At 41.6% G+C, this 26,407-nt stretch overlaps 1 protein-coding gene across 20 annotated transcripts in view; it reads right to left on the bottom strand.

Annotated features, from left to right (window-relative positions):
* Positions 1–281: 281 nt before the first annotated feature.
* MRPL22 (mitochondrial ribosomal protein L22) overlaps positions 282–26,407 on the bottom strand; it is a 35,170-nt gene continuing 9,044 nt past the window's right edge. For 14 of the 20 annotated variants that reach the window (XM_051843551.2, XM_070076368.1, XM_008255303.4 and 11 more), the window contains 5 exons: positions 16,580–16,697; positions 11,292–11,357; positions 10,185–10,262; positions 8,059–8,128; positions 282–562 (listed from right to left, as the gene is read on the bottom strand). In XM_051843551.2, coding sequence (XP_051699511.1) covers positions 351–562; positions 8,059–8,128; positions 10,185–10,262; positions 11,292–11,312 — 381 coding nt within the window. In that variant the 5' untranslated portion in view covers positions 11,313–11,357; positions 16,580–16,697 and the 3' untranslated portion in view covers positions 282–350. The remainder of the gene's footprint in view (positions 563–8,058; positions 8,129–10,184; positions 10,263–11,291; positions 11,358–16,579; positions 16,698–26,407) is intronic. The other 6 variants (XM_051843555.2, XM_070076372.1, XM_070076371.1 and 3 more) reach the window with 1 other exon arrangement.

Raw genomic sequence — 26,407 nt, 5'->3', positions numbered from 1 at the left:
TTAAAAATGAATCTTAATGAAGAGTAGGATGGGAGAGGGAGTAGGAGGTGGGATGGGAAAGGAGGTGGGAGGGTGGGTGTGGGGGGAAAACTGCAACATTCCTAAAGCTGTTACTATGAAATTTGTATTCACTAAATAATAGCTTTCTTAACAAAAAAAAAAATAAAAAAAGACCAGGGGCTCCAGAGACATGGGCAAAGCTTTATCAATGTCCCCATCAAACTAGCATTTGTATATTTTGTTCATTAATTCAATGACAAGTTGACAAGTCATAAAAAGCATGCTTTTAATTTTTGTTTATTTTTAAAAAGAAATGACAAAATATATACACAGTGGTGCAGAATCCCCCGTCACAGAGTGTGAATGATGGTCCGGTTGCGAAGCTCCTGAATGTAGTCTCTGGCGTGGGCGAGTGCGGTCTTCGGGGGCTCACGTGGAGGTGGGGGTCCTTCCATCAGCTTCACAAAATAATGGCAGTACACCTTCTCCATGATCCCAAAGCGACCTCTGCCGTGGTAGCGGATGCGTTTCAGGCACTGGCCTCGCCCTGAAGTGGACTCAGCTGCACAGAGGAGAAAGGAGAATGATAGGAAAAGACTGCTAGCCAGAAAACTAGAGCTGCCAGCTGCACAATTTTGGTCGTTTCCTCCACTAGAGTCTAAGATTCCATGAGCTCACTGGTCTACTGGAGCAAGTATCTCCAAACAAGTATCTCCTGAGCACTAAGAAAGGACCACGTACTATTCCAGGTGCTGGAGAAACAAGACTGAGCCAGACTGGCAAGGCCCCTACCTCCATGCACTTTACTTCTGAAAATAAAGTCATACATTTCAGTTGGGGGTAACTGCTATGAAGAAAATAAATCATAACAACATAACAGAGACTGATGGGGCACTGGGGCAACCTCGGGTGGGAGATGTCAGAGGCACCCCTGGGAAAGACATCTGACCTACAACCAGGACGAATCAGTCTCACAGATATGCATGGACAGGGGAACAGTATACTAAGTCGCCACGGCAAGAATATACTTGTTCTAGGAAAAGAAAAAGGACAAGCATGGTAAGGCACAGCAGAGAGTGGTAAAAGAGGGCAAGGGGTGCCAAACCCACAGAAGACATAACTATTAAGGCAAAGGGATAGATTACATGAAGAGACTTCAAAAGTTCATGGAAAATGGAGTTAAAAATAAGTTTATTTTGGTGCCAAAATGTGAAGTTCATGAATGTGGGCTAAGGTGGGGATTTCAGATTTTATTCTAAATGCAATAAGAAGCCACTTGAGCCACTGGTTCTCAAATGCTGGCTCTTAGACCAGCAACATCACACTATCATAGGGAACATACTTAAAATGTCATACTGTGACCCTGACTGTGAAGATTCTAATTCAGTATATTTGGGGTAGACCTTAGAAATTACATACTAAGCAAACACTCCAATCTAGTGATTCGGAGTCACATCCAGTTTTAGTAACTCCAGCAATTGCCTTCTTTCTTCATTTTATTTGCTATTTGAGAGGCAGAGGTCTCCCATCCTCTGGCTCACTCCTCAAATGCCTATAACAGTCAGGGCTGGGCAGGGCCACAGTTGGAAATTAGGAACTCAATTCAGGTCCCCCACGTGGGTAGCATGAACCCAACTACTTGCTGCCCATTACCAGAAAGCTGGAATTGGAAGCAGAGTCAGGGACCTGAACACAGGCATTCCTATATGGAATGGATCATCCTAACTGGTATCATACTGGTAGGACAGACACCTGCCAAAGAGAATCTTTTAAATAATACATAAGGGAGCCAGTGTTGTGGTAGAGTGGGTAAAGCTGCTGCCTACAATGCCAGCATATCATATACAAACTGGTTTGAGACCAGGCTGCTCCAGTTCCCTGCTAATGTGCCTGGGAAAGCAGTGGAAGATGGCCCAAGTACTTGGGCCCCTGCACCCACATGGGAGATGAGAAAGAAGCTCCTGACTCCTGGCTTCGGCCAGGCCCAGCCCCAGCTGTTGTGGCCACTTAGGCAGTGAACCAACACATGCAACATCTCTCTGTCTATCTGTCTCTTCCTCGCTCTGTGTAACTCTGACTTTCAAATATATAAATAAATCCTAAAAAAAAAAAAACAAAAAAAACATAATAATTCTGATCACCTATCAATCCATAGTAAATCAGAATAGTAAGCTACCATCTACAATTTTCTGTATGTAAAGTCAGTTCTTCTTGGTTTATTAATACACCTTTTTAAAAGGAAAAGATAAAAATCCATAAAATACATATCAAACTAATTTATTTCAATATTGAATTATTTTCCTATTCCGACATAACTTTATACATACAGGGACTACATCAAAGTATGCACTTGTCAACCTGGTAACTAGAATCTTTGCCAAAGAGAAAAATGAGGATAAAATAGTTAAGAAAACTGTTCAGGATCTCAGTGAGATAAAGGAAGTGCTACTACCCTCTACCAGCTTCATCTACCCAGCCCTGAAAAATGAGTCTAAGAACTTCCTAGAGAAAGTAGCATTACACAAATCACTTTTCAATGAAACACCACCAGGTTCCCTGGATCAACTCGTCACAAGGAAACCTACAAATAAAAATGGTGAGACTCGGAAGAGATCAAGAAATTTCTAAAAGCATTTTATAAACATCCGAATTTTGCTTCTATCCAAAACTGCTATTACACCCAACTTGTGTAGGTATTTCCAAATACTCAGGATAAAGAACACCTCAGTGAAACAAGTATTAACACTGGCCAACTGTGCAAGATTACACAGCTATCACCTGTATCTGGTCTATGTCACTTCCATTTTCTTTCCATCTTCCACAAAACACAAACTACAGAGCACAAGCACAGAAGCTCAACATCAGCTAAACACAGTCATGATTTCACCCTAAATCCACAGAAGATCTTCTTCTATCTTATAGCACATAATGCCATCATTTCGTTAGATCAAAACAGAAACATTAATTCTTTTATTTATTTTTTTAAAGATCTATTTTTTATTTATTTGCAGAGAAAGAGAAAGGGGACAGGGAGGAAGAGAGAAAAGAAGAGAGAAAGAGGGAGAGAAGGAGAGAGAGAGAGAAGGAGAGAGAGAAGGAGAGAGAGAGAGAGAAGGAGAGACAGAGACAGAGAGAGAGAGAGGTCTTCCATCTGCTGGTTTATTCCCTAAATGGCCACAATGGTCAAGGCTGGGCCAGGCCAAAGCTAGGAACCAAGGTCTCCCACGTGAGTGGAGGGGCCCAAGGACTTGGGCCATCTTCTATTGCCTTCCCAGGTGCACCAGCAGGGAGGTGAATTGGAAATGGAGCAGCCAGACTTGAATCAGTGCACATATGGGATGCTGGCATTGCAGCAGTGGCTTAATCCGTTAGGCCACAGCACCAGCCCCCAACATTAATACTCTGGGTACACAGAATTCTTTACTACACTGAAAGGAGAATCCCCAACACAGCAAACCTGAGGTCTCCATGAAATCAGGACTTAGAGCAAATAGCTTCCAAATTAGTTTCTCCTCCCACCTCTCCTCCACTAATCCTGTGTGTTAGCGGTTTCAAGTGCTTTTATATGCAGAACAATTTCAATTAAAATTAAACAATACTTGTGTATAGAAGCCCAATATATAAGACACTGTCACGTGGATGTGTTGCAGTTGAAACATGTGTGGAAGAAGAATTGAAACTCTGCCATTCATTCACTCAAAAGGTATTTCTGAATTCCTATTACCGGGTATGAGGTTCTAGCCTGTGCTAAAGAATATAGTATTGACCAAAAAATCAAGAGCCCCATCCTTCAAGGCTCTGGAGAACCCAATTTCAAAACTTCAGCCCTTAATTAAGTCTTAACAGCAGAAGAGGTTCAATACAGTTTGAACCAACTGCCACTACCTGCCACATTCAGCCCTCTAGAATCTAAGCCCAATTTACTCTTCCAATCTTCTCTACTTTATCTCCTTCACACTATTCTGTTCCTTCTATCACACAAGTATGACATATGCCAACCTATGAACCTTTGTTTATGTGGTTACATCACTTTGAAAGCAAATTCTCTACAATTCCAAAAACCTTAATTTTTCTAGAAAATCTCCGTGACTATTTTAACCCGTATGGAATTTTTCTTTTCTACTTCAATAATAGCATTTATCTGTATTCTACTTAGTCCCAAATAATATGCTGTCTTTATAACTGTTCATGTTTTATCTGTTAAAGTCACTTCCTCAACCAAATTTATAATTATTTTGTATTGCCCCAAAAGTACACAATATACAAGGAACAGAAATTATTTTGAAAATTCATCCTCTGTTAATCCATATCATTTTTTAAATAGCAGGTTTCTGGAAATTTGCTCAAATTATGAATTTCAAAATTTTCCAAATAGCTATAATATGCACGCTTTTGTTCCAACACAGAAATCAGAATTTATGTCTTTTTCAAAGGAATACTTGTGACAAAGAGCAAAACTACATGTGCCAGATGTCTTAAACTGATTGAAAAGATGTACCATCTCCTAATTATATGGGCAACACGCACATAGAAAGCACTCAGATGCTTTGTGAAGGAAAGCATATGTTGGAACATCACAGAAACTGAGAATGACTTTTCTATTTTATTTATTTATTTAATTTTTATTTATTTATTTATTTTTTTTGACAGGCAGAGTGGATAGTAAGAGAGAGAGACAGAGAGAAAGGTCTTCCTTTGCCGCTGGTTCACCTCCAATGGCCGCTGCGGCCGGCACGCTGCAGCCAGCGCACAGCGCTGATACGATGGCAGGAGCCAGGTACTTCTCCTGGTCTCCCATGGGGTGCAGGGCCCAAGCACCTGGGCCATCCTCCACTGCACTTCCGGGCCACAGCAGAGAGCTGGCCTGGAAGAGGGGCAACCGGGACAGAATCCGGTGCCCCGACCGGGACTAGAACCCGGTGTGCCAGCGCCGCAAGGCGGAGGATTAGCCTAGTGAGCCGCGGCGCCGGCCTTGTTCTCGTCCATAGATAATACCCCAAAGGTACCACATACTTAAAATATTTAATTTTCCCTATTACTATTATGTAGGTAAATGCACACATCTTGACATCTTAATATTAGAAGTCCTCTTTTGCCCCATTCCATCAGTCTTAGCTCAGAAGACTAATGTACAAAGTCAGTTGACCATCTTCCCTAAAGTGAATCATGAAGCAATGACATTTCATTGGTTCATGTCCACTTGTTAAGGACTATTCATAGTGTCGTTAGTCATCATTATAAGCTTGAAAAAGAAATGAACTTTAACGCAATATCAGGTATTAGGATTATACTGATGCCAGGCATGTGATGAATTACCACATAATGAAAACCTATGCTACCAAGAAAGTAGGTCCCTTAAAATGCCTACAATTATCTCAGGGTACTAAAACAGTCACTACCAAAATGGTAGCCAACTAGTAATCAATTTTCCAAAACTCTAATACATTTCTGAAGAATGAAATGTGTAGGACTTTTCCATGAATGCAATAAAATAAATAATATAAATAAAATAAATCAGTTTCCAGCATTTAATAGGTATCCAACTAGGGTAGTTATTAAACAGACAGCTTCCCAGGCCTCTGCCCTGGGTTTTTAGGACCCAGGTATGTATGGTAAGGCCTAGGAGTCCAAAATTTTTATTAAGACTCTCACATGATTTTTTTTTTAAAGAATTATTTATTTATTTCAAAGGCATAGTTACAGAAAGGCAGAGGCAGACAGAGAGAGATCTTCCATCCACTGGTTCACTCCCCAGATGGCCGCAATGGCTGGAAATAAGCTCCTTCTGGGTCTCCCATGTGTGTACAGGAGCCCAAGGACTTGGGCCATCTTCCACTGCTTTCTCAGGCCATAGCAGAGAGCTGGATTAGAAGTGGAGCAGCTGGGACTCATACTGGCACCCACATAGGATGCCAGCACTGTAGGCGGCTACTTTACCTGCTATGTCACAGTGCTGGTCCCTCATATGATTCTTACCAGAGAAGTTTGGTAACTTAAATGTCCAACACATCAGGGTAAAATGTTTCATCTTCCTGAGAGTACCCATGAAAATATGACTGAATCAGGCATCAAAACATTTAAAAGAATGAAATTTTTCAACTCATAAAACAAATTCAATCTATTGTCCCTTTTTAAGAAAAGTACTTTCACAGAGAACTTGAAGAAAAGAGAGCGCAGGAAGAGCAGTGATTTTTTTAGCAGAAAAAAATGCATAAGGAGACCTCTGAATTAACAGCCCCTTGATACAGGACTGCTGAAGTATATTTCTGCTTAACAGCAACAGTGGAATTTGCCCCTTCAATGGGGATGACAGTTTTAAGAACCTCAGACTATTTCTCTTTACTACAATTATTGAAAAGGATTTTAAAAGTTATTGAAAAAAGTTTTGAAGACAAATCCTATTTCAGTTCTTATGTGAAATGTATTATAAAGTCAATCATGTCAGAATCCCATATTTACATGGAATTGAATAAAGTTAAATTTAATTTGAAATCAGAATCATAAAGCAGGAAAGGTCACCAAGGTTTTAAGCAAATGGTCTTGCTCCTCTTCTAGTCCAATCCCTCCAGGGATTCTGTGGCCCCTACTCCCCAGCATTACTTATCCAGGCTGCTCCCAGAAGGAAATGCTTATGAGTAATTTCAGGGGCCCTGTATCTTCTCAGTTGCCATTTTGATTTCCTTCCTAATTTGTGCACACATCAGAGTAAAAGTAGTTGTAAAGATTACAATTTAAAATAACTAATTTGAATTTCAGAAGGAGGTGTGGTTGCTGACAGCAATTCCTTAAGAGCTGAGTTGAGATTTTAACCTAATCGGAATAAATATGTCCAGGAGGACAGAGGTTAGAAGACAAAGTAGGATTTAGATGATTTCTCTGTTACTCTAATTCAGGGGTAGAGAACCTTTTTTCTGCCAAGGACCATATGGATGTTTCTATCATCATTTGCAGCCCAACAAAACTATCAATTTAAAGATTATCTTCTATAGATTTATTTACTGAATTTTGAGTTCCACCTGTTATTGCCTTGGCAGGGCCAGAGAAAATTATTTTGCATGCCTTACATGGTCCATAGGTCAGATATTCCCCACCCCCATTCTAACCGTTGAAAAACTATAAAGTACAACTAATTCCACCTAAAATGCTTCTGCCCCTTTCTCCCATTTGAAGAAATAGCAGTTTCCCATATCTTGAATTTAAAGTATTTAGATAAAATAGTCCTTCTTATTTGGAGGTTCCATAGACTGAGACAATTTCACATCAACAGCAACATCTTTGTTTGATTATGAAAATGCTGAGGTTAGGAGAAACTGCTGCTGAAGAGAACAGAAAACAGTAGCTCTACCTTACATGGTACTGGGAGGGGACAGGAGAGCTCTGCAATAAGGCTGATCTCCTTCTAGGAAAAAGCTATATACAATATGCTGCAAAAAACCTCCCTTCTCTGTGTACAGTGTATCACTTCCCAAAGCATCTTCCTGTACATCAGTGCAATGTGATGGGGAACAAGCAGATACAAGCAGAGGTAATGCTTCAGGATGTAGCAGCCAAGGGAAGAAAACATGAGGGTCACCTGAGCCTTCCAAAGCCACTTAGCTTCCTCAATTCTACACATCTTCCACTCTGATAACTACAAGGTTAAATGACAAAACCCTTTTAGGGATACAGACCTGGCTTGGACCATTACAAATGAAGATTTATTTTAAGTCTACTTCTGATCTTTCATTCCTTCTAGCTGACAATGAATTTGATTTTCAGAATTTAAAAAAAAAATGCTCTTAGTTTTATTATGATAAAAGATCACCTAGGTAGCAGTCTTGGAATCTATTATTCACTAATTATTAGCAGTTAAGTTTCATGGTCTCAGACTCATTACAGAAGAGGTAAGAATAAAAAGTACAATTATTACCAATTTTAACACATTAGCAATGATATGCTAAAAGCTGAAGAATAAGTCATTACCAGCAAATTTCACTGGCAAACCTAGTCCTAAGTAGTTAGATATCAAAGAATGTATTGGAAGACATTTTCCAATGTAAAGAATACTAAAAATCTTACCTATATATAAATTGGATCTGAATTCTACATTGTGGTCTCTCACTGCCATATCTTGTGCTTCTAAGAGAACCTAAAACAAGGAAAAGAAAGACATTCATATGGCTAATCCTGAACTGCAACAGAATTAAATATCTCATCTCTTGTCATCTCTGTATTATGACTGTTAATCACATGCCTTCACCTTATAGCCAGTTTTTAAAAGTATATCAAATGATAAGGACACTAAGGATAAGCAGTACCATGAGTTTTCTTTCCACAAAGAAGAAATGAAAAATGCAAACCACACAGTCTATCCTGCTAAATTTTAACTGGCACACATAAGCCACAGAGGAAGAAGTGGCAGCACTGGTACAAAGTCATGTATTTCAGTAAGGGACTTACCAGAAAGGTCAAGAAATTCAAGAGCTGAAATTTACTGAACATTTAAAAATTCTAGATCCAAAAAATCCATTAACAGTGTCTGAGAAATACAGAAAATCATACTTGAGAATTTCCTTTAAGAAGGCCAGCACTGTGGCGTAAAAGGTTAAGTCTCCACCTGCAGGGTAGGCATCCCATGTGGGCACCAGTTCAAGTCCCAGATGCTCCACTTCTGATCCAACTCCCTGTTAATGCACCTGGGAAAGCAGTGGAAAATGGCCCAAGTCCTTGGGCCCCTGCACCCACGTGGGAGACCCAGAAGAAGCTCCTGGCTCCTGGCTTCAGATCAGTGCAGTTCTGGCCATTGCAGACAACTGGGGAGTGAACCATCAGATGGAAGTCCTCTCTCTCTCTACCTCTCCTTCTCTCTCTGTGTAACTCTCAAATAAATAAATAAATCTTAAAAAAATTAATTATTAAATATACTCTCCATAGATATTTTGAATTAACTGCCTCCAGAATACATTTTTTTTAAAAGACAAAAACCATTGTCAGAAATAACAGAAACCAGATATTTTATTCCTTTAAGATAAAGAATGTAGCACAAGGCTAGGTATATAAAAGATACAAAATAAATGCACTGAGTTGAATTAAATACAGTAAAATCACAGCATCACAATAGAAGCTCTTAGACATCTGAATCCATCAGTGACAGCTATTCAATCACTAAACTAAGAACTCACTTGGCCGGTGCCGCAGCTCAATAGACTAATCCTCCGCTTGCGGCACCAACACACCGGGTTCTAGTCCCGGTCAGGGCACTGGATTCTGTCCCGGTTGCCCCTCTTCCAGGCCAGCTCTCTGCTGTGGCCAGGGAGTGCAGTGGAGGATGGCCCAAGTCCTTGGGCCCTGCACCCCATGGGAGACCAGGAGAAGCACATGGCTCCTGGCTTCACATCAGTGCGGTACACCGGCCACAGCGCGCTGGCCGCGCCGGCCATTGGAGGGTGAACCAACAGCAAAGGACGACCTTTCTGTCTCTCTCTCTCACTATCCACTCTGCCTGTCCAAAAAAAAAAAAAAACTCACTTAAGGTGAGAATTAACAGAAGATATAGAAAACAATGCTGATATCCCAAGATGGTAAATATCAATATAGTTTGTTGAAATAAGAATATTCCTATGCGTAGAATGAGGCAGCACACTTACCACTGACACAGTATTACCTAGAAAATCAGCCACATTTGGGATTAGAATGGTATTTATTGATAAGTTAATTCAATCCCACCAGATGAGAAAAATGGAAGCAGACAGGTTAAGAGTCTTGCCCATGGTTACAAGAAAAGTGTCACAGAAAGGACAAGCTTTCAGGTATCTTGAGTTCCAGCCTAGTGCTCTTTCAATTCAACTAGTAATAAAATTCCAAGCTCTCATTTGTAGACTTGACTTAAAAAAATAATTTTAAAAAATTCCTAAAAAACAGCCTGAGCCCCAAATCATTAAAAATAAAGTTTATCGTTGATAGTAAAAATAATAAATAAACGTCTGGTGCAAATAAAAGAATCTGAGGGGAAAAAAAATGTTCAAAGTATGTACATTCCTAAGGTAAAAGGGGGTCAATAAAACTGAGTGCCCTAAATCTTTATCATATAAAGTATATATTTACACCAGAAAAGTCAGGGAATTCAGTAATTACGCTGAGATTATTAACACCCACAAGATGGATACGCATCTCCCCTGTCCCCTGCCCGGATCTTACAAGTTTACCTCTTTAATTATCTGTGCTCCTTTTTTGTCACTGAACTCCAACTGAGCCAAAGCCTGGTCAATGGACATTCCTCTTATCTAGAATTAAAGGGTGACAAACCAGAGAGAATAAACAGGTTATTTTACAAAGTTCCCTTTCCAATAAAAACTAAAAGCTTTACATAATCCAAATAATTTCTAAAAACAGTGAACCAATCCAGGCAAAAGATAAGAAAACAAGTTTGCAAAAGGATATTACCCTCTTGAGGTCAAAATCAAACACATTAACAATAAAACCTAGGTTGTAGTAGCTCTACTAACACTGAAAGACAGAAGACATGACAACAAATCACAGCTGGCAATGTTCACACTAGCACTGAAGGCATCTCCTTCTCCTTTCTAAGACAAGTAATACATGTAGATTTGCTGCTTTTTTCTTGCCTTAGCTACAAATATTTTCCAGGGAAGCGCTGCAGGACTTTAAAAAGCAACAATTTTGAAACAAGTTGAATGTACTTTACAGGTAGCTAATGTTCCAGGATTCTCTGCTTATACCCAGATTCCCAATGCTTTATTTTAATGTGAAGAAGAAGTAAAAACTGAGTAAAGCCATATATCTCTGAGCAATCATTCTTTGATTACCTACCAACTGTCAGAACATGGAACTGTTATTTCTAACTTCTTGGGGAAATCAGGGCAAGCTTTTTTGGTTTCCTCAAATGTTGAAGAAAAATCACAGCTTCTTTCCTAAGTATTATATGGCAGTGATCAGGGCCAGTATCGCAGCCCAGCAGTTAAGCTGCTGCTTGCGAGGTCAGAAATCTATATTGAAGCCTCTGGGTTGAGTCCCACAAGCTCCACTTCCAATCCTACTTTTTGCTAATGGCCTGAAAAGGCAAGAGAGGATGGTCCAAATACTTGGTCCCCTGCCACCCACAGTAGGGACCCAGGTGGAGTTCTAGACTCTTGGCTTTGGCCTGGCCCAGCCCTGGCTGTTGCAGCCATTTGGAGAGTGAACCAGCAGATTGAAGATAACTCTTTCTCTCTCTCTGTTGTTCTGCTTCTCAAGTAAGTAAGTAAGTAAATAAATAAATAAATCTGTATATGAAAGTTGTCATTTTAGCTTACCAATTTTGCCAGATACCACATCTTGTCTTTGCTGTATTTTATTTGTCTTCGACAGTGGTAGATTTCCTTACAAATAGGAAAACAAAAAGCAAACAAACTTTAGCTGGCTTATTAAAATAACACTAAAATACAACATTAATGAGGTTTTCACTTTCTATGACTAATGAAAATTCTGACAGTACTGAAAATGTAGAGATCTCTTTTCCACATATCTTTCCAAAATTTCACTACGTTAACGGATCACTAAGTGTGAAACAGAAACTATAAAATGGGAAGTTTGTGCCAACATTTAAATATCCAGAGGAGGCTGGCGCCGCGACGCAATAGGCTAATCCTCTGCCTGCGGCACCGGCACCCTGGCTTGTCTCAGCTCAGCTCCTGATTCCAGTTTCCTGCCAGTGCACACCCTGGGAGGTAGCAGAAAATGGCTCAAGTACTTGGATCTCTGCTCCGCATGTGGGAGACTTATTTAGATGGAGCTCTGGGTTTCTGGCTTCAAGCTGGCTAAGCCCTGGCTATGTGGATATTTGTAGAGAGACAGCAGATGAAAAAGCTCCCTCTGTTTATCTCAGGCTTCCTCTGTTTATCTCCCCCTGTGACTGTGCCAGCATCCCATATGGGCGCTGGTTCGAACTCGGCTGCTCCACTTCTAATCCAGCTCTCTGCTATGGCCTGGGAAAGCAGAAGATGGTCCAAGTCCTTGGGCCCCTGCACCCGCGTGGGAGACCCAGAGATTGCTCCTGGCTCCTGGCTTCATATCGGCACAGCTCCGGCTGTTGCAGCCAATTGGCGAGTGAACCAACGGATAGAAGACCTTTCTCTCTCTCTCTCTCTCTCTCCCTCTCCCTGTCTATCCTTGTCTCTCTCCCTGTCTCTCTCTCTCTCTCTCTCCCTCTCCCTCTCTCCCTCTCTGTCTCTCCCTCTCTCTCTCTCTCCCTGTCTCTCTCTCTCTCTCTCCCTCTCCCTCTCTCCCTCTCTGTCTCTCCCTCTCTCTCTCTCTCCCTGTCTCTCTCTCTCTCTCTCCCTGTCTCTCTCTCCGTAACTCTTTCAAATAAATACATATATCTTAAAAAAAAAAAAAAGAAAGAAGGAAAAAGAAAAGGGAAAACAAACAAACAAACAATTTCACAATTAGTAAAGAGAATAATGGCAAAATCAACAAAGTAAGTGTTTTACAGGTGTTTGGTCAAGAGTGTAGGTTCCAGATTCAGAATCCCTGGGTTGGAATCCCAGTTCTACCGTTTACCACTACATAATCATGGACAAACCACTTAACCTCTAAGTTTCTTCCTCTTTAAAAGGTAGATAAGCATACGGACTATATTAAACTCTAATGAGAACTAAATTAAAAAAAAAAACATTTAAGGAAACCACTTTGTATGGCATGGCACATGGCAAGTTCTCAGTGAATGCTAGCTTTTATTATCCTCTATTTAAAGTGGCAGGCATAACCTATTTTAAACCAATTCACCTATTAAACAATTTATAATGCACAAAGCACTTTTTAGACCCATTACTTGATGAATAGAACTCTAAGTGTGACAGGAAAGATTTTATAAATATTTTACAAAGGGAAAACCAAGTGAATTGTCCAAACCCACCAAGCTTGTGAGGAAGAAAGCCAGAAGTCAAAGAGCAGGGAGGTATGTGAAATACCTAATATAAGGTCTAGCAGGTGGACTTTGCAAAGTCCCCCTTCTGACCCTGATACTCATGTTACAATAATCTATCACACTGCCACTTTAAGAAAATTAGAAAACATTAAGACAAACAATAGCAAGATCTTAAAACTTTCTAACATCCTGACCCCTTCTGGAATTTTCAAATGCCTTAGAAACAGCCAAGTTTTCTCAAGTGGCCATCTTTCAATATGCAGCATATTTCATTTCAGTGGCAACAGAAGCTGACAGGCTGAAAACTGTAGCAAAAGCCTAATTACATTTTCAGTAATAAGTGTCCTAGGGAGCAAGGGAGAAGAAAGAAGAACTGTCACGACTGATAACAGTAATCTGCAAAAGTTAATCCACTCAATGAAACCATATACACAAAAACCTTTCAACTCATGGGTTCCCATGGCAGAATATCTTTAAAATGAACTGTCTATGATTATCCACAAATTTTGTTTTCATAAAAAAAATTTTTTGTTACACTGTTATATAGTATTTCCAGCAAGAGCCTAAGAAAAAATGGTTACAAGCAAGGTGAAAGTTAATCAAGCATCCTCTTCTCAAACTACAAAGCTCAGCATTTACTTTGGACAGTTGAAATGTCTAAGGACACTTTCTAAAAATTAAGTGGACAAAGTCTCAGAAGAAGAAGACCTATCATGGCAAACAGATAAAGTAGGAAAACCAGAAATCAGAAGGCAAAGCTATATATCATTGCCATTAATTAAATACAGTAATTATTAGGTAAAGTGAAGTGAGGATAAAATGCACAAAAGGGTCATTCAGATGAAATAGTAGTCCAAATATAAAATGCCCCCCCCCTTTTTTTTTTGGACAGGCAGAGTGGACAGTGAGAGAAAGAGAGACAGAGAGAAAGGTCTTCCTTTTGCCGTTGGTTCACCCCCTCCAGTGGCCACTTGGCCAGCGTGGCCGGCGCACCGTGCTGATCTGAAGCCAGGAGCCAGGTGCTTCTCCTGGTCTCCCATGTGGGTGCAGGGCCCAAGCACTTCAGCCATCCTCCACTGCACTCCCGGGCCACAGCAGAGAGCTGGACTGGAAGAGGAGCAACCGGGACAGAATCCGGTGCCCCAACTGGGACTAGAACCCAGTGTGCTGGCACCGCAGGCAGAGGATTAGCCTATTGAGTTGCGGCACCAGCCGCCTAAAAATTTTTAAAAACCATTTTAAAATGTATTTTTATTTTATTTGGAAGGCAGACAGTCACAGGGGGAGATAAACAGAGGAAGCCTGAGATAAACAGAGGGAGCTTTTTCATCTGCTGTTCTCTCTACAAATATCCACATAGCCAGGGCTTAGCCAGCTTGAAGCCAGAAACCCAGAGCTCCATCTAAATAAGTCTCCCACATGCAGAGCAGAGATCCAAGTACTTGAGCCATTTTCTGCTACCTCCCAGGGTGTGCACTGGCAGGAAACTGGAATCAGGAGCTGAGCTGAGACAAGCCAGGCACTGTGATATGGGATGCGGGTAACTTAACCACTGAGCCAAACACCCACTCTAAGACAACAACTTACCTTTTTAAAAAAAAAAAAATTATTTATTTACTTGAAAGTTGGAGTTACAGAGAGAAGAGAGGCAGAGAGAGGGAGGTCTTCCATTCACTAGTTCACTCCCCAATTGGCTGCAATGGCCAGAGCTGTGCCGATCTGAAGCCAGGAGCCAGGAGCATTCTCTGGGTCTCCCACGTGAGTGCAGGAGCCCAAGAACTTAGGCCCTCTTCTACTGCTTTCCCAGGCCATAGCAGAGAGCTGGATCAGAAATGGAGCAGCTGGGTCTTGAACCGGAGCGCATATGGGATGCCGGCACTGCATGCAGCAGCTTTAACGACTACGCCACAGCACCAGCCCCAGCAACAACTTACATCACATAACTCAAATAAGGAAAACATGTGACCCAATAAATGTCTTTGCTAAAGAGGGGCCAGCGTTGTGGTACAATGGGTTAAGCTGCCGCTTTTGATGCCGGCATCATATTATCACAATGCTAGTTCCAATCCAGCTTACTGCTAATGCGCCTGGGAAGGCATAAAAAGATGGCCCAGATGCTTGTGCCCTTCCCACTCCTATAGGAGACCAGGATGAAGTTCGTGACTCCTGGCTTTGGCCTGGCCCAGACCCAGCTGTTGCAGCCATTTTACAGGTGAAACAACAAATGGACAATTAACCAATCTTTCTTTTTCTCTATGTGTCGCTCCCCATCTTCGTGGGGGAACGACACAAGACCCTGCGCTGTTCTTTCGTCTGCTCGGCCCTCCCCGGGTTTGCTGCTGGTTCTTCCCGGGTTGGCTACTATCCCTTCCACCTCCGTGGAAGGGCGGTTCCCCCTGGCCGCTTTCCCCACTTCCGCAGGGGAGCGGCATACCGCCGGCCGGCTATCTCGGGGGCTGCACAGGTGTTCCCCTTAGATGTTCCCCTTAGATGTTCCCCGGTGCATGCCGTCTCTCTCCTCCTATATAGTCCTCCTCCACCAATCCCAACTCGGCTGCCCACACGCCGAGTACGCTGCTTTCCTCCAATCAGGAGCAAGTCCTACAGTTTATTGGTTGAACTGGAGGCAGCTGTGCAGAAGCTGTTCACTTCTCTCCCAGCGCCATATTGTGGGAGAGCAGATGCATAGAATAAGTCTTAATTGCAGTAACTCAGTCTAGTCCGGATTGCTCCCCACATCTATGTACCTTTTAAATAAATAAATGAATAAATCTTTTTTTAATAAAAGAGTCGTGGCGGGGGTCGGCATTGTGGCACAGTGGGTTAAAGCCCTGGCCTGCAGCGCTGGCATCCCATAGAGTGCCAGTTCCAGTCCGGGCTGCTCCACTTCTGATCCAGCTCTCTGCTATGGTCTGGGAAAACAGCAGAAGATGGCCTAAGTCCTTGGACCCCTGCACCAGCATGGGAGACCCAGAGGAAGCTCCTGGCTCCTGGTTTCTGATCAGCTAGGCTCTGGCTGCTGCAACAATTTGGGGAGTGAACCAGCAGATGGAAAACCTCTCTCCCTCTCTGGTTCTACTTCTCTCTGTAACTCTTTCAAATAAACAAAATTAATCCAAAAAAAAAAAAAAAAAAGAGTCATTGGTGCCAGCATTGTTGCTTAGTTCGGTGCTGGTTCAAGTCCCAAATGCTCCATTTCCGATCCAGCTCTCTACTATAGCTTGGGAAAGCAGTAGAAGATGGCCCAAGTCCTTGGGCCCTGCACCCGCATGGGAGACCAGGAGAAACACCTGGCTCCTGGCTTTGGATCAGCGCAGTGCGCCGGCCACAGTGCGCTGGCCGTAACAGCCACTGGGGGGTGAACCAACGGTTCTTTCTGTCTCTCTCACTGTCCACTCTGCCTGTCAAAACAAATAAAAATAAAATAAAAAATTAAAAAAAAAAAAAAGAGTAAAGGCCCCTCCCTAACCAGCACATTAACTAAAGGCAGAAGGTAAGTAAAGCAAGGACAATCTTTTAAACTACAAAAGGATAAATATAATACATGTTCTGTCAAAAAAATAATTCATAATTGTATAGTTTTTCTTTTCACAACTGAAGAATAAATCACTGCTGGCCACATAAAAATAGGAGCACTGATCACAATCAGGAGACTGATTCTAGACACAAACTTACTGCTGGTCTCCGAGGTTCTCCAGGGAGTTGAGGAGGATATACAATTTTATTCTTCTTTTCCCATCTTCGAGAAATATCAAGAGAAGCACTTGTGTGGATATATGATTGGGGTAAAACCCTGGGGGATGAAAGAAACCAGTAAAACAAAATCTTAGAACTTTTTGCAGAGTTTAACCTATCTTCTGAACCACAGAAACCACCTAATGATTACAAGTCGAAGCACTCTGTTAAGTATTCTGTAATAGAAACTGATTTTACATAAAATATCACACAGAACTAGTTTATTAGAGGCTAGGAAGGATGACAGCTAACAGATCCCTGAGTTGACCTCTGAGTGAGCAAGACAAACACAGAAAACAACTACAGGACAGTATGACTGGGCCTGGAGAGCATGCCTTTAAACATCGACGTAAGGCACAGTGACTTGATGACAAAGATACTAAATACATCACTCCCTGAACTCCCCCACTCTAGTTATCCATTCTCCTTCTTCCATATCACTAAATAAAATCATCCTTGAATAGGGTCCTAAATTTATCTTCACCCTCCCAATTATCTATCCTGCAACAGTCAGTCACCAAGTCTTAGATTTTTCTATCAAAATATTTCTCAAATGCCTTGCCTCTTCTCATTCCAATTGCTACCATCCTAGTGCAGGACCTGTTCTTCTCTTTCAGATCCACAGCAACTGTTTTCTCTGCCACGAACATCCTTGGTTCCAACCCACTTTCTCTGCCTGAGAACCAAATGAGCTACTCTTCTATATTACAGAGCTATCGATGTCATTCTCCAGTTTAAAATCCTTTGCTAAGATAAAACAAATGAATAATTATGTAATATCCTAATTCTATCTCTTTTTTCATGTCACTACCAACTGGGATTGTTGATATGGGAACAAGAAGAGATTTCGTCAAAATCCTCTAAGTTCTAGGAGGCCCAGAAAAAGCTGCTAACAATGACCCAGGAGCAATTAGTTTCCCTTGTGCCCAGATTATTATCTTGAAATACCTATCAAAAAGAATCCAACTTAGGGAGAAATGGCAGACTGCAGATCTTGAACAGAAAATATACAAAATGGACATGGAACATCATGTGATATCAGAAAGCAAGGAAGCTATCAAAGACTGTCAGGGTCACGTCAAAGGCACTTAGGAGCGAACTGGTAAATGCCCCTATGGACCAAAGAAGGGAGAATTAGAGCATTTATAAGAATAAGCATGGGGGTTAAAACATCAAAAATGAAAATAAGAATAAAAAAGAATTAGCTACCATTATAACATGTTTGTAAGCCAACTTACTTCAAAAAGTTCATAGAAAATTAAAAAATAACCTCAGGGGGTTGGCGCTGTGGCATAGCAGGTAAAGCCACCACCTGCAGTGCCGGCAGACCACTTAGGCGCTGGTTCCCAGCTGCTCCACTTCTGATCCAGCTCTCTGCTATGGCCTGGGAAAGCAGTGGAAGATGGCCCAACTGCTTGGGCCCCTGTACCAACATGGGAAACTTGGAAGAAGCTCCTGGCTCCTGGCTTTGATCGGCCCAGTTTCAGCCACTGCAGCCATTTGGAGAGTGAACCAGCAGATTGAAGACCTCTTTCTGTCTGTCTGTCTGTGCCTCTCTGTGACTCTGCCTTTCAAATAAATAAATGAATCTTTTAAAAAAAAAAAAAAAAGATAACCTCGGGATGGGCATTGTGACACAGAAGGCTGAGTCACCACTTGGGACACCTGCACCCCCTATCAGAGTGCAGGTTCGTGTCCTGGATTCCCAGCTTCCAATCTAGCTTTCTGCTGATGCATGCTAGGAGGTAGCAGATGGTGGCTCAAGTGCTTGGGTCCCTGTCACCCATGTGGGAAAGCCAGATGCAGCTCTGAGTTCTTAGCTTCAGTCTCCCCGAGGTCTGGCTGCAGAGGTCATATGGGAATGAATCAATGGATAAAAGACCAAGCTATCTCTCCTCTCCCCCTCTTTGCCTGTCACTGTCTTTCAAGTACATTAACAGGGAGCTGCATTGGAAACGGAGCAGCCAGGACTTGAACTAGTACCCACATGGGAGCCAGTGTCACAGACAGCAGCTCTACCCACTAACTACAGTGCCAGCCCCATAGAATGCATTTTCCATAAACTCTTAAAACACTCCTGATACATATGTATCTCAAAATTTTTTTGGTATCAAAATAACCTTTAAAAAAATCTTTTTTAAAAGGTAAGTTGGGGCCGATGTTGTGGAATAGCAGGTAAAGCCACCACCTTGACACCGGCATCCCATATGAGCATTGGTTCGAGTCCCAGCTGCTAATCTTCTGATCCAGCTCCCTGCTGATGTGCCTGGGAAAGCAGCGGAGGATGGCCCAAGTGCTTGGTTGGGCCCCTGCACCCAAGTGGGAGACCCCAAAGAAGCTCCTGGCTTCAGTCTGGTCCAGCTCCGGCCATTGTGGCCATTTGGGGATTAACCAGGAGATGGAAGACTGCTCTGTCTCTCTAACTCTGCCATTAAAATAAATAAAAAAGAAAAGGAAAACTTCTATTTCAGTTTTTTAAGAAAAGAAAATAAACACTATGAAAAAAACTATGCATAGATCTCAAAATTATTTTGCAGCAAAATAAGCCTCATCTTTTAATTCCACTTTTCGACAAATTTTTTTAAGTACCTCATATTTTCAAAACAGGTGAATAAAGAGAAACAATCAAACATTTATCCTGTGTTTCCTATACAAGCTGTACCCCTAACTGCTAAGTAGCAGGTGAAAGTTTGACTTCTACAGAGTAAATAATGAAGAAATAGTAGAATTATAATAGCACCATTTTATAATCCTTAATAAATTAACGGCCAGTGCTAGAGAGGCCAGAGTTAGGAATCAGGAGCTTCACCTGGGTCTCCCACATGGGTAGCAGGGTCCAAACCCTTGGGCCATCTTTCACTACTTTTCCCAGACCATTAACAGGGAGCTAGATCATTAAGAGGAGCAGCTGGGACTTGAAGCACTCAAGTGGAGCAGCCAGACATAAATTGACACCCATACAGGATGTCAACATTGCAGGTGGCAGCTTTACCCGCTACACCACAACACTGACCCAAGAAAGCTGGTGGCTTTATAAAAGGAAAGAGACCACACACACTCACTCTGTCTTTGCCCATGTGACGCCCTGTGTCACTCACCACCTCAGGACTCTGTCAACAAGAAGGCCATCACCAGATATAACCCCTTGACCTTGGACCTCCAGAACCTCGAGCTAAAATAAATCTCATTTATTCATAACTTACCTAGTCTGTGATATCATACTATTATCAGCAGAAAACTAACCAACATACCACCCTGCTTGGCTTATTCACATAACGATTTAGCCACATAGATGCTCACTGTTGCCTGAATAAGCCCAGTACTTTCAGATCTTTGCTTGTATTGTTTTCTCCTGGTTTTTCATCTCCTGAGCAAAATGTTTTTTCTGTTTTAAATGACAGTTTATCAAGACTAGAGTCTGCAAACACTAACTGATAGAATCAAAAAGGGACAGAATGATCCAACATGGGAAGTGAGATACACAGCAGGCTCATAGAATGGCAGATGTCCTAAACAGCACTCTGGCCTCAGAATCAGCCCTTAGGGCATTCGGATCCAGCTGAAAAGCCCATGAGAGTATTTCAGGCATGGAAAGCCAAGACACTCTGGCCAAAAAAAAAAAAAAAAAAAACTAAATGAAAGATCTCTGTGAGATCCCAGTGGAAAGAACAGGTCTTCAAAGAAGGAGGTACCTTTCTCTGAAGGGAGAAGAGAACTTCCACTTTGACCATGGCCTTGTCTAAATATGACCAGAGTCGGTGAACTCAAAAGGCTTCCATAGCCTTGGCAACTCATGACAAGAGCCTACGGTGATTACTGATGCCATAAACAAGATTGTCAATTGTTAAGTCAACAACAGGAGTCACTGTGCACTTACTCCTCATGTAGGATCTCTGTTCTTAATGTGCTGTACATTGTGAATTAATGCTATAACTAGTACTCAAACAGTATTTTACACTTTGTATTTCTGTGTGGGTGCAAACTGTTGAAACCTTTACTTAATATATGCTAAATTGATCTTCTGTATATAAAGATAATTGAAAATGAATCTTGATGTGAATGGAAGGGGGGAGGGAGAGGAAGATGGGAGGGTTGCGGATGAGAGGGAAGTTATGGGGGGGTAAAAAGCCATTGTAATCCATAAGCTGTACTTTGGAAATTTATATTCATTAAATAAGTTTAAAAAAATCAAAACAAAAAAATGCCAGTTTATGTCACTTCAATGCGAAGCATCAAGTAATCCCTTATCCCAGATTCCCCCTATTGTCTTTTTTAAAAAATATATACATATATTTATTTGAAAGGGAGCATTAAAACGAGGCAGAAAGACAGTAAGAGAGAGGTCTGCCATCCCCTAGCTCACTCCCCAAATGGCCACTACAGCCAGAGCTCGGTCAATCCAAAGGCAGGAGCCTGGAGCCTCTTCTGGGTCTCTCGTGGGAGCAGCAGCCCAAGGACCTGGGCCATCTTGACTGCTTTCCCAGGCCACAGCAGAGAGCTAGATCAGAGAGCAGTAGCCGGGACTCAAACCAGCGCCCACAGGGGATATAAGCACTGCAAGTGGCAGCTTTACCCACTACACCACAGCACCAGGCCCCTCCCTACTGTCTTCTTCTTTTTTTTTTTTTTTTTTTTTTTTTTTTTTGACAGGCAAAGTGGACAGTGAGAGAGAGAGAGAGAGAAAGGTCTTCCTTTTTTTTTGCCGTTGGTTCACCCTCCAATAGCCACCGCAGCCGGCACATCGCGCTGACCGAAGCCAGGAGCCAGGTGCCTCTCCTGGTCTCCCATGCGGGTGCAGGGCCCAAGGACTTGGGCCATCCTCCGCTGCACTCCCAGGTCATAGCAGAGGGCTGGCCTGGAAGAGGAGCAACCGGGACAGAATCCGGCGCCCCGACTGGGACTAGAACCCGGTGTGCCAGCGCCGCAAGGCAGAGGATTAGCCTAGTGAGCCGCGGCGCCGGCCCCTACTGTCTTAATACTTTCTTTTTGCCAGTAATCCAGTACTGGCTTACACCACTATACTTAGGATGTGGCCACACTATAAAGAGTTCCTATACTAAGTGTACAGATGAGTACCTCAAGGACAAGCCTGACACCTTTTGTAGGCTGAAAGTTTCATATTACACAATTTTAAGCTTTCTTCTCATGTTTATAATCATGAGCATTTGTATTTTTATGTGATACAACTGTCACCTCTTTGGACCTGGGTTTCTTTGTGAAAAGATGAACTGGCCTATGTCATCTCTGGGGTCTCTCTCAAGCTCTATTCCATCTCTAGTCTCATCAGTGACAACATACAGAAATACAAACCCCTCAGCTTCAATTTCAATCCTTCTTGGCACATGAGTGGTTATTCAATGAACATCTGAGTCTTAAACACTCAAAGTTGTTGTATATTGGCAGATTCTCACTCAGAAGTTGTAACTTGTATGATAACCTGGCAGAGCCTTTAATTTTAGTCTTCAAACATTTCAGACTAAAGAATCAAACAAATTGATTCTCTTCCTACTACATAGTTTTCTAAAAAGATTTATTTGAAAGAGAGAGGTTGTCCAAATGCTGGTTCACTCCACAAATGCCTGCAATAGCCAGGGCTGGGCCAAGAGGAAGCCAAGAGTCAGGAAGTCCATCCTGGTCTCCCTTGGGTGACAAGGGCTTAAACACTTGGGCCACCTTCCAGTGCTTTCCAAGGAGCATTAGCAGGGAGCAGAATCAGAAGCAGAGCAGCTGGGACTCGAACAGGTGCTCATACGGGATGCAGCATTGCAACCAGCAGCTTAATCTGCTGCACAACAACACCAGCCCCACTTAGCGTGTCATCTCTCTAGTTCACCACTCGTATCCAATTATCAAGATCAGTGCCACCATAATACTTAATAAGCTGATCATCAGCATCCCCATTTAGCTTCCAATGTTTTAACTGAAAAGCACAAAAATAGGATATATGATGTTAGTGGCCAGCACTTCCTAATGAAACTCTACACCAAGGGTGAGGGCAGAGGTTCTGGAGTAAAGCAGACCTGGCTCTAAATCCTAACTAATTTTCTAGGGAAATCATATAACTTTCTAGATCTCAGCTTTCTCATCAATAAATAGAGTAATAATAATTACCTCATAACTTTCAGGAGCTCAAATGAGATATTGCAAGTAAAATACTTAACCTGACACTTAAGGGGGCTCAATAATGTCAGGTGTAATTATTTATAGAATGAGAATAACAACTACCTCATTCCATTCTTAGATTAACTATTAATATTACACAGCCTACAGTCTCTATCAGGTGATAAACACTGAGGGCTAATATATTTTTAAATTAGCCCCTCTGAACAGCTGTCTCACTGTTCCCACCAAAACTAAGTCCTGTGAACTGAAAATGATATATTACACAATTTCAAGCTTTCTTCTCTAGTTTATAATTCTGAGCATTTGTATTTCTGTGTTGTAACTGTCTTTGGACCTGGGTTTCCTTGTGAAAAGAGAAACTTGCCCATGTCATCTCTGGGGTCTCTCCGAAGCTCAACTCCATCTCTAGTCTCCTCACTGACAACGTACAGAAACACAAACCCCTCAGCTTCAATTTCAATCCATCCTCAATGAGACCTCTGCTGCTCCAGCCAACCTGAAAGATTCACCTGGGGGAGTCCCATATCTTCTGCATCTTCCCATTAGCAGTGTCTTGTACTCCTTAAGACCTTAGTACATATTTGGTAAATTAAATATGCAGCTTAATAAATCAAATATATTATGAATTAATAACAAGCTTTCTGAATAACTATAATACTTTTCAGAACTTAGACAGTTATAAACTGAATTATTAAGCAAATACTCAACTACTGTAATCAAACAAAATTAAAACAGTATTCCAAATGGGGTAATTAATTTAAAGTACTGTACATTAAATCAAAAGTTCCTATGTGCCCTCTCCTGGCCAATTGTTGGAATAACAATGAATTAAAGCATAACATGAAGCAATCTAAAGGTAAAAATGAAATGAATACAAAATTGACATTTTTATGAGATTTTACATGTGAGAAGCCTTGTGAAGAGTCAGTAGGGAAAACACATTCAAGAAAAGGAAGTTATTGAGGCTGGCATTGTGGTGTAGCAGGTGAAGCCTCCGCCTGCATCCCATGTGGGCTCCAGTTCAAGTCTCAACTATGCCACTTCTTTTTTTTTTTTTTTAAAGATTTATTTATTTATTTGCAGGCAGAGTTTCAGAGAAGCAGGGGCAGAGAGAGAGAGGGAAGTCTTCCATCCACTGGTTCACTCCCCAGATGGCTGCAATGGCAGGAGCTGGGTCAAGCCCAAGGTGGGAGCCAGGAGCTTCTTCCAGGTTTTCCATGTGGGTGCAGGTCCTTGGGCCCTCTTCTACTGCTTTCTCAGGCCATAGCAGAGAATCGGATCAGAAGAGGAGCAGCTGAGACTTGAATCAGCACCCATATGAGATGCTGGCACTGCAGGCGGCAACTTTACCTGCTATGCTACAGCGCCGGCACCTAAATAAAAATTTTTTAAAAAATACTATAAATCTGCTTATAGCTATAGTTTACTGTTAGCATTCTAAAGAATAAAAACAAACCAAAACTTTTTAAAAGCACTGCTTCAAAAGACATGTAGGATCAACTTTTATCACTAAAGTTCAAATATCATTACTGACAAAAGCCTTTCATTGACCTGGAAACCCAAATCCGTTTAGCTTCACCATCTGTGTTTACTTGGTGAAAGAAGGGTAGGTGTGAACCAAGTCCCCAGAGTGCCTGTTACACAATACACATGCAAGTCCTTGACAGCGAGGCGAGAATATCAGAGCTCAAGTCCAAAGCAGGAAATACACTGGGACTAACATCTGGATTTCCTTTTTCTCTCATTATTCAGGTGTTTTCTACCTACAAATATTTTAAAAGGCTAAGCTTAATGACCATTTTAAAAACTCTGCCTGCAGTTTGAAGAGCAGCAGGTATAAGCCAATTTTTTTGTTGTTGCTAAGAGTTAATTCAGATAAAAGAGTATCTGAGAATTTTCTAAAGTCACAATCTGAAAAACAGAACTAAGACCTCCTATTTACTACCCAAGTTCATCTTGAAACTTAGTACAAGGTATACTCAAGTCCCCAGTGAAGATAATAAGAGCCTCAGGCTCAATCATGCTATTATATTCATCAAGGGTAAAATGTTCTTTGTTCCAAATTTACTTCTGAGAACATTAAGTGAATTCTACACTTGAGACTGAATAAAAGAACATCTTCCCTCTTGTCTCAATTAAAATCTAAAAGAGGCTGAAGTGAAATGTATGTTCTCATAAGTCAATATAATTTTACTTCGTGAAAGTCAAGGACAAACAAGGAAACATGAGTTTAGCAAACAAAGAAATCCAGCAGTGATTATCCAAAATATGCTCAGGGTTTCTCAACTTTTGCACCACGGACTTCTGGGCCAGATAACACTTTGTTGGGAGGGGTATGGAGGTCTGTCCTGCACACTTACAACATATTGAAGGCCAATAGCAGTCAACCAGCCTGAGTTTTAAGCACCAAAAATTTCTCCAGACATTTCCAAATGTTTCCTGGGGAGAAAAAAGGCTCCCCATTTTAAAGTCACTGAGCTACAGTAACAGTAAGCTTACAGTAAACAGTAAGATGTCACAGTTTAATGTACTCTCCAGTTTACTCACTTGGCTCACTACTTGCTCCCTTCAGTAGACTATATGCTCCAAGAAGGTAGGGATAGTTGTCTTTGTGCATTACAAAACTCCCCGTGCTAGAACTCCTCACACACAGCAGGCACTAAATACATATTTGCAAAATATGAAAGAAGAAAAGGACCTAAGTGACAGCCAAGATAAGAAAGCTGTGTGTAAACAACTACGCAGAAATCAAACATGGTTGGGAGCAGAGGAAAACTGAAGAGCATATACCCCATCTAAGGAGGGGATGCAATTCAGCTCTGAAAAATGAGTTGCCATGTTGGTGGAAAGCAGTTTTAAACTCTGGGTAGTCCAAACAAAATATCCCATAGGTCTTCAGCCTACAACCTCTTAGGGCTACCTAGTACAGCCCCAAAGCCACTATTTAAAGGAACTTCCATTCCTCCCTACCCCCATGTTACTCTCATTTTCCATAAGGTACAGGGTCATTAAAATGGGAAAATGGAATTAAAAGGTAAGTTTATTTTGGTGCTAAAAAATTTTTGATTCACTGCATAGATTTTTTTAAAATATGCATTTTCGTGAACTTTTTGAAGACTTCTCATATAGCAAGGATGTTTGACCACTACAGAGGGGTATAAGAACAAATAGAAAACAAAGTATCACAATTCTTAGCTGAAGAATTAAAAATATAATAATCTGAGAACAAATCAAGAAGTTTGTAAACATGTCCTTGATCAACTTATTTTACAGACCTAAGAGAAAGTAGTGGAAGCCTTTGGTGTCAGTACTCATTTTTAAATAAGGCCCTACCATGTTCGTATTACTGCTGATCATTAAGAGTAGTTACAATCATACTCTTATCAGTAACTTATTACAAGGGCTAGTGCTATGGCACATTAGGTTATTACTCTGCAGCTCCAGCATCACATAAGGGTGCCAGTTCGAATCCTGCCTGCTCCTCTTTTAATCCAGCTGTCTGCCATGGCCTGGGAAAGCAGTGGAAGATGGCCCAATTGCTTGGGTCCCTGCACCCGTGTGGGAGACCCAGAAGCTCCTGGCTCCTGGCTTCGGATCGGTGCAGCACTGGCCGTTGCAGCCATTTGGGAGTGAACCAGCAGAACA

This window comes from Oryctolagus cuniculus, chromosome 6 (assembly GCF_964237555.1).
Source record: "Oryctolagus cuniculus chromosome 6, mOryCun1.1, whole genome shotgun sequence".
NCBI classification, from domain to species: Eukaryota; Metazoa; Chordata; class Mammalia; order Lagomorpha; family Leporidae; genus Oryctolagus; species Oryctolagus cuniculus.
This window is presented reverse-complemented; position numbering and strand designations above follow the sequence as displayed.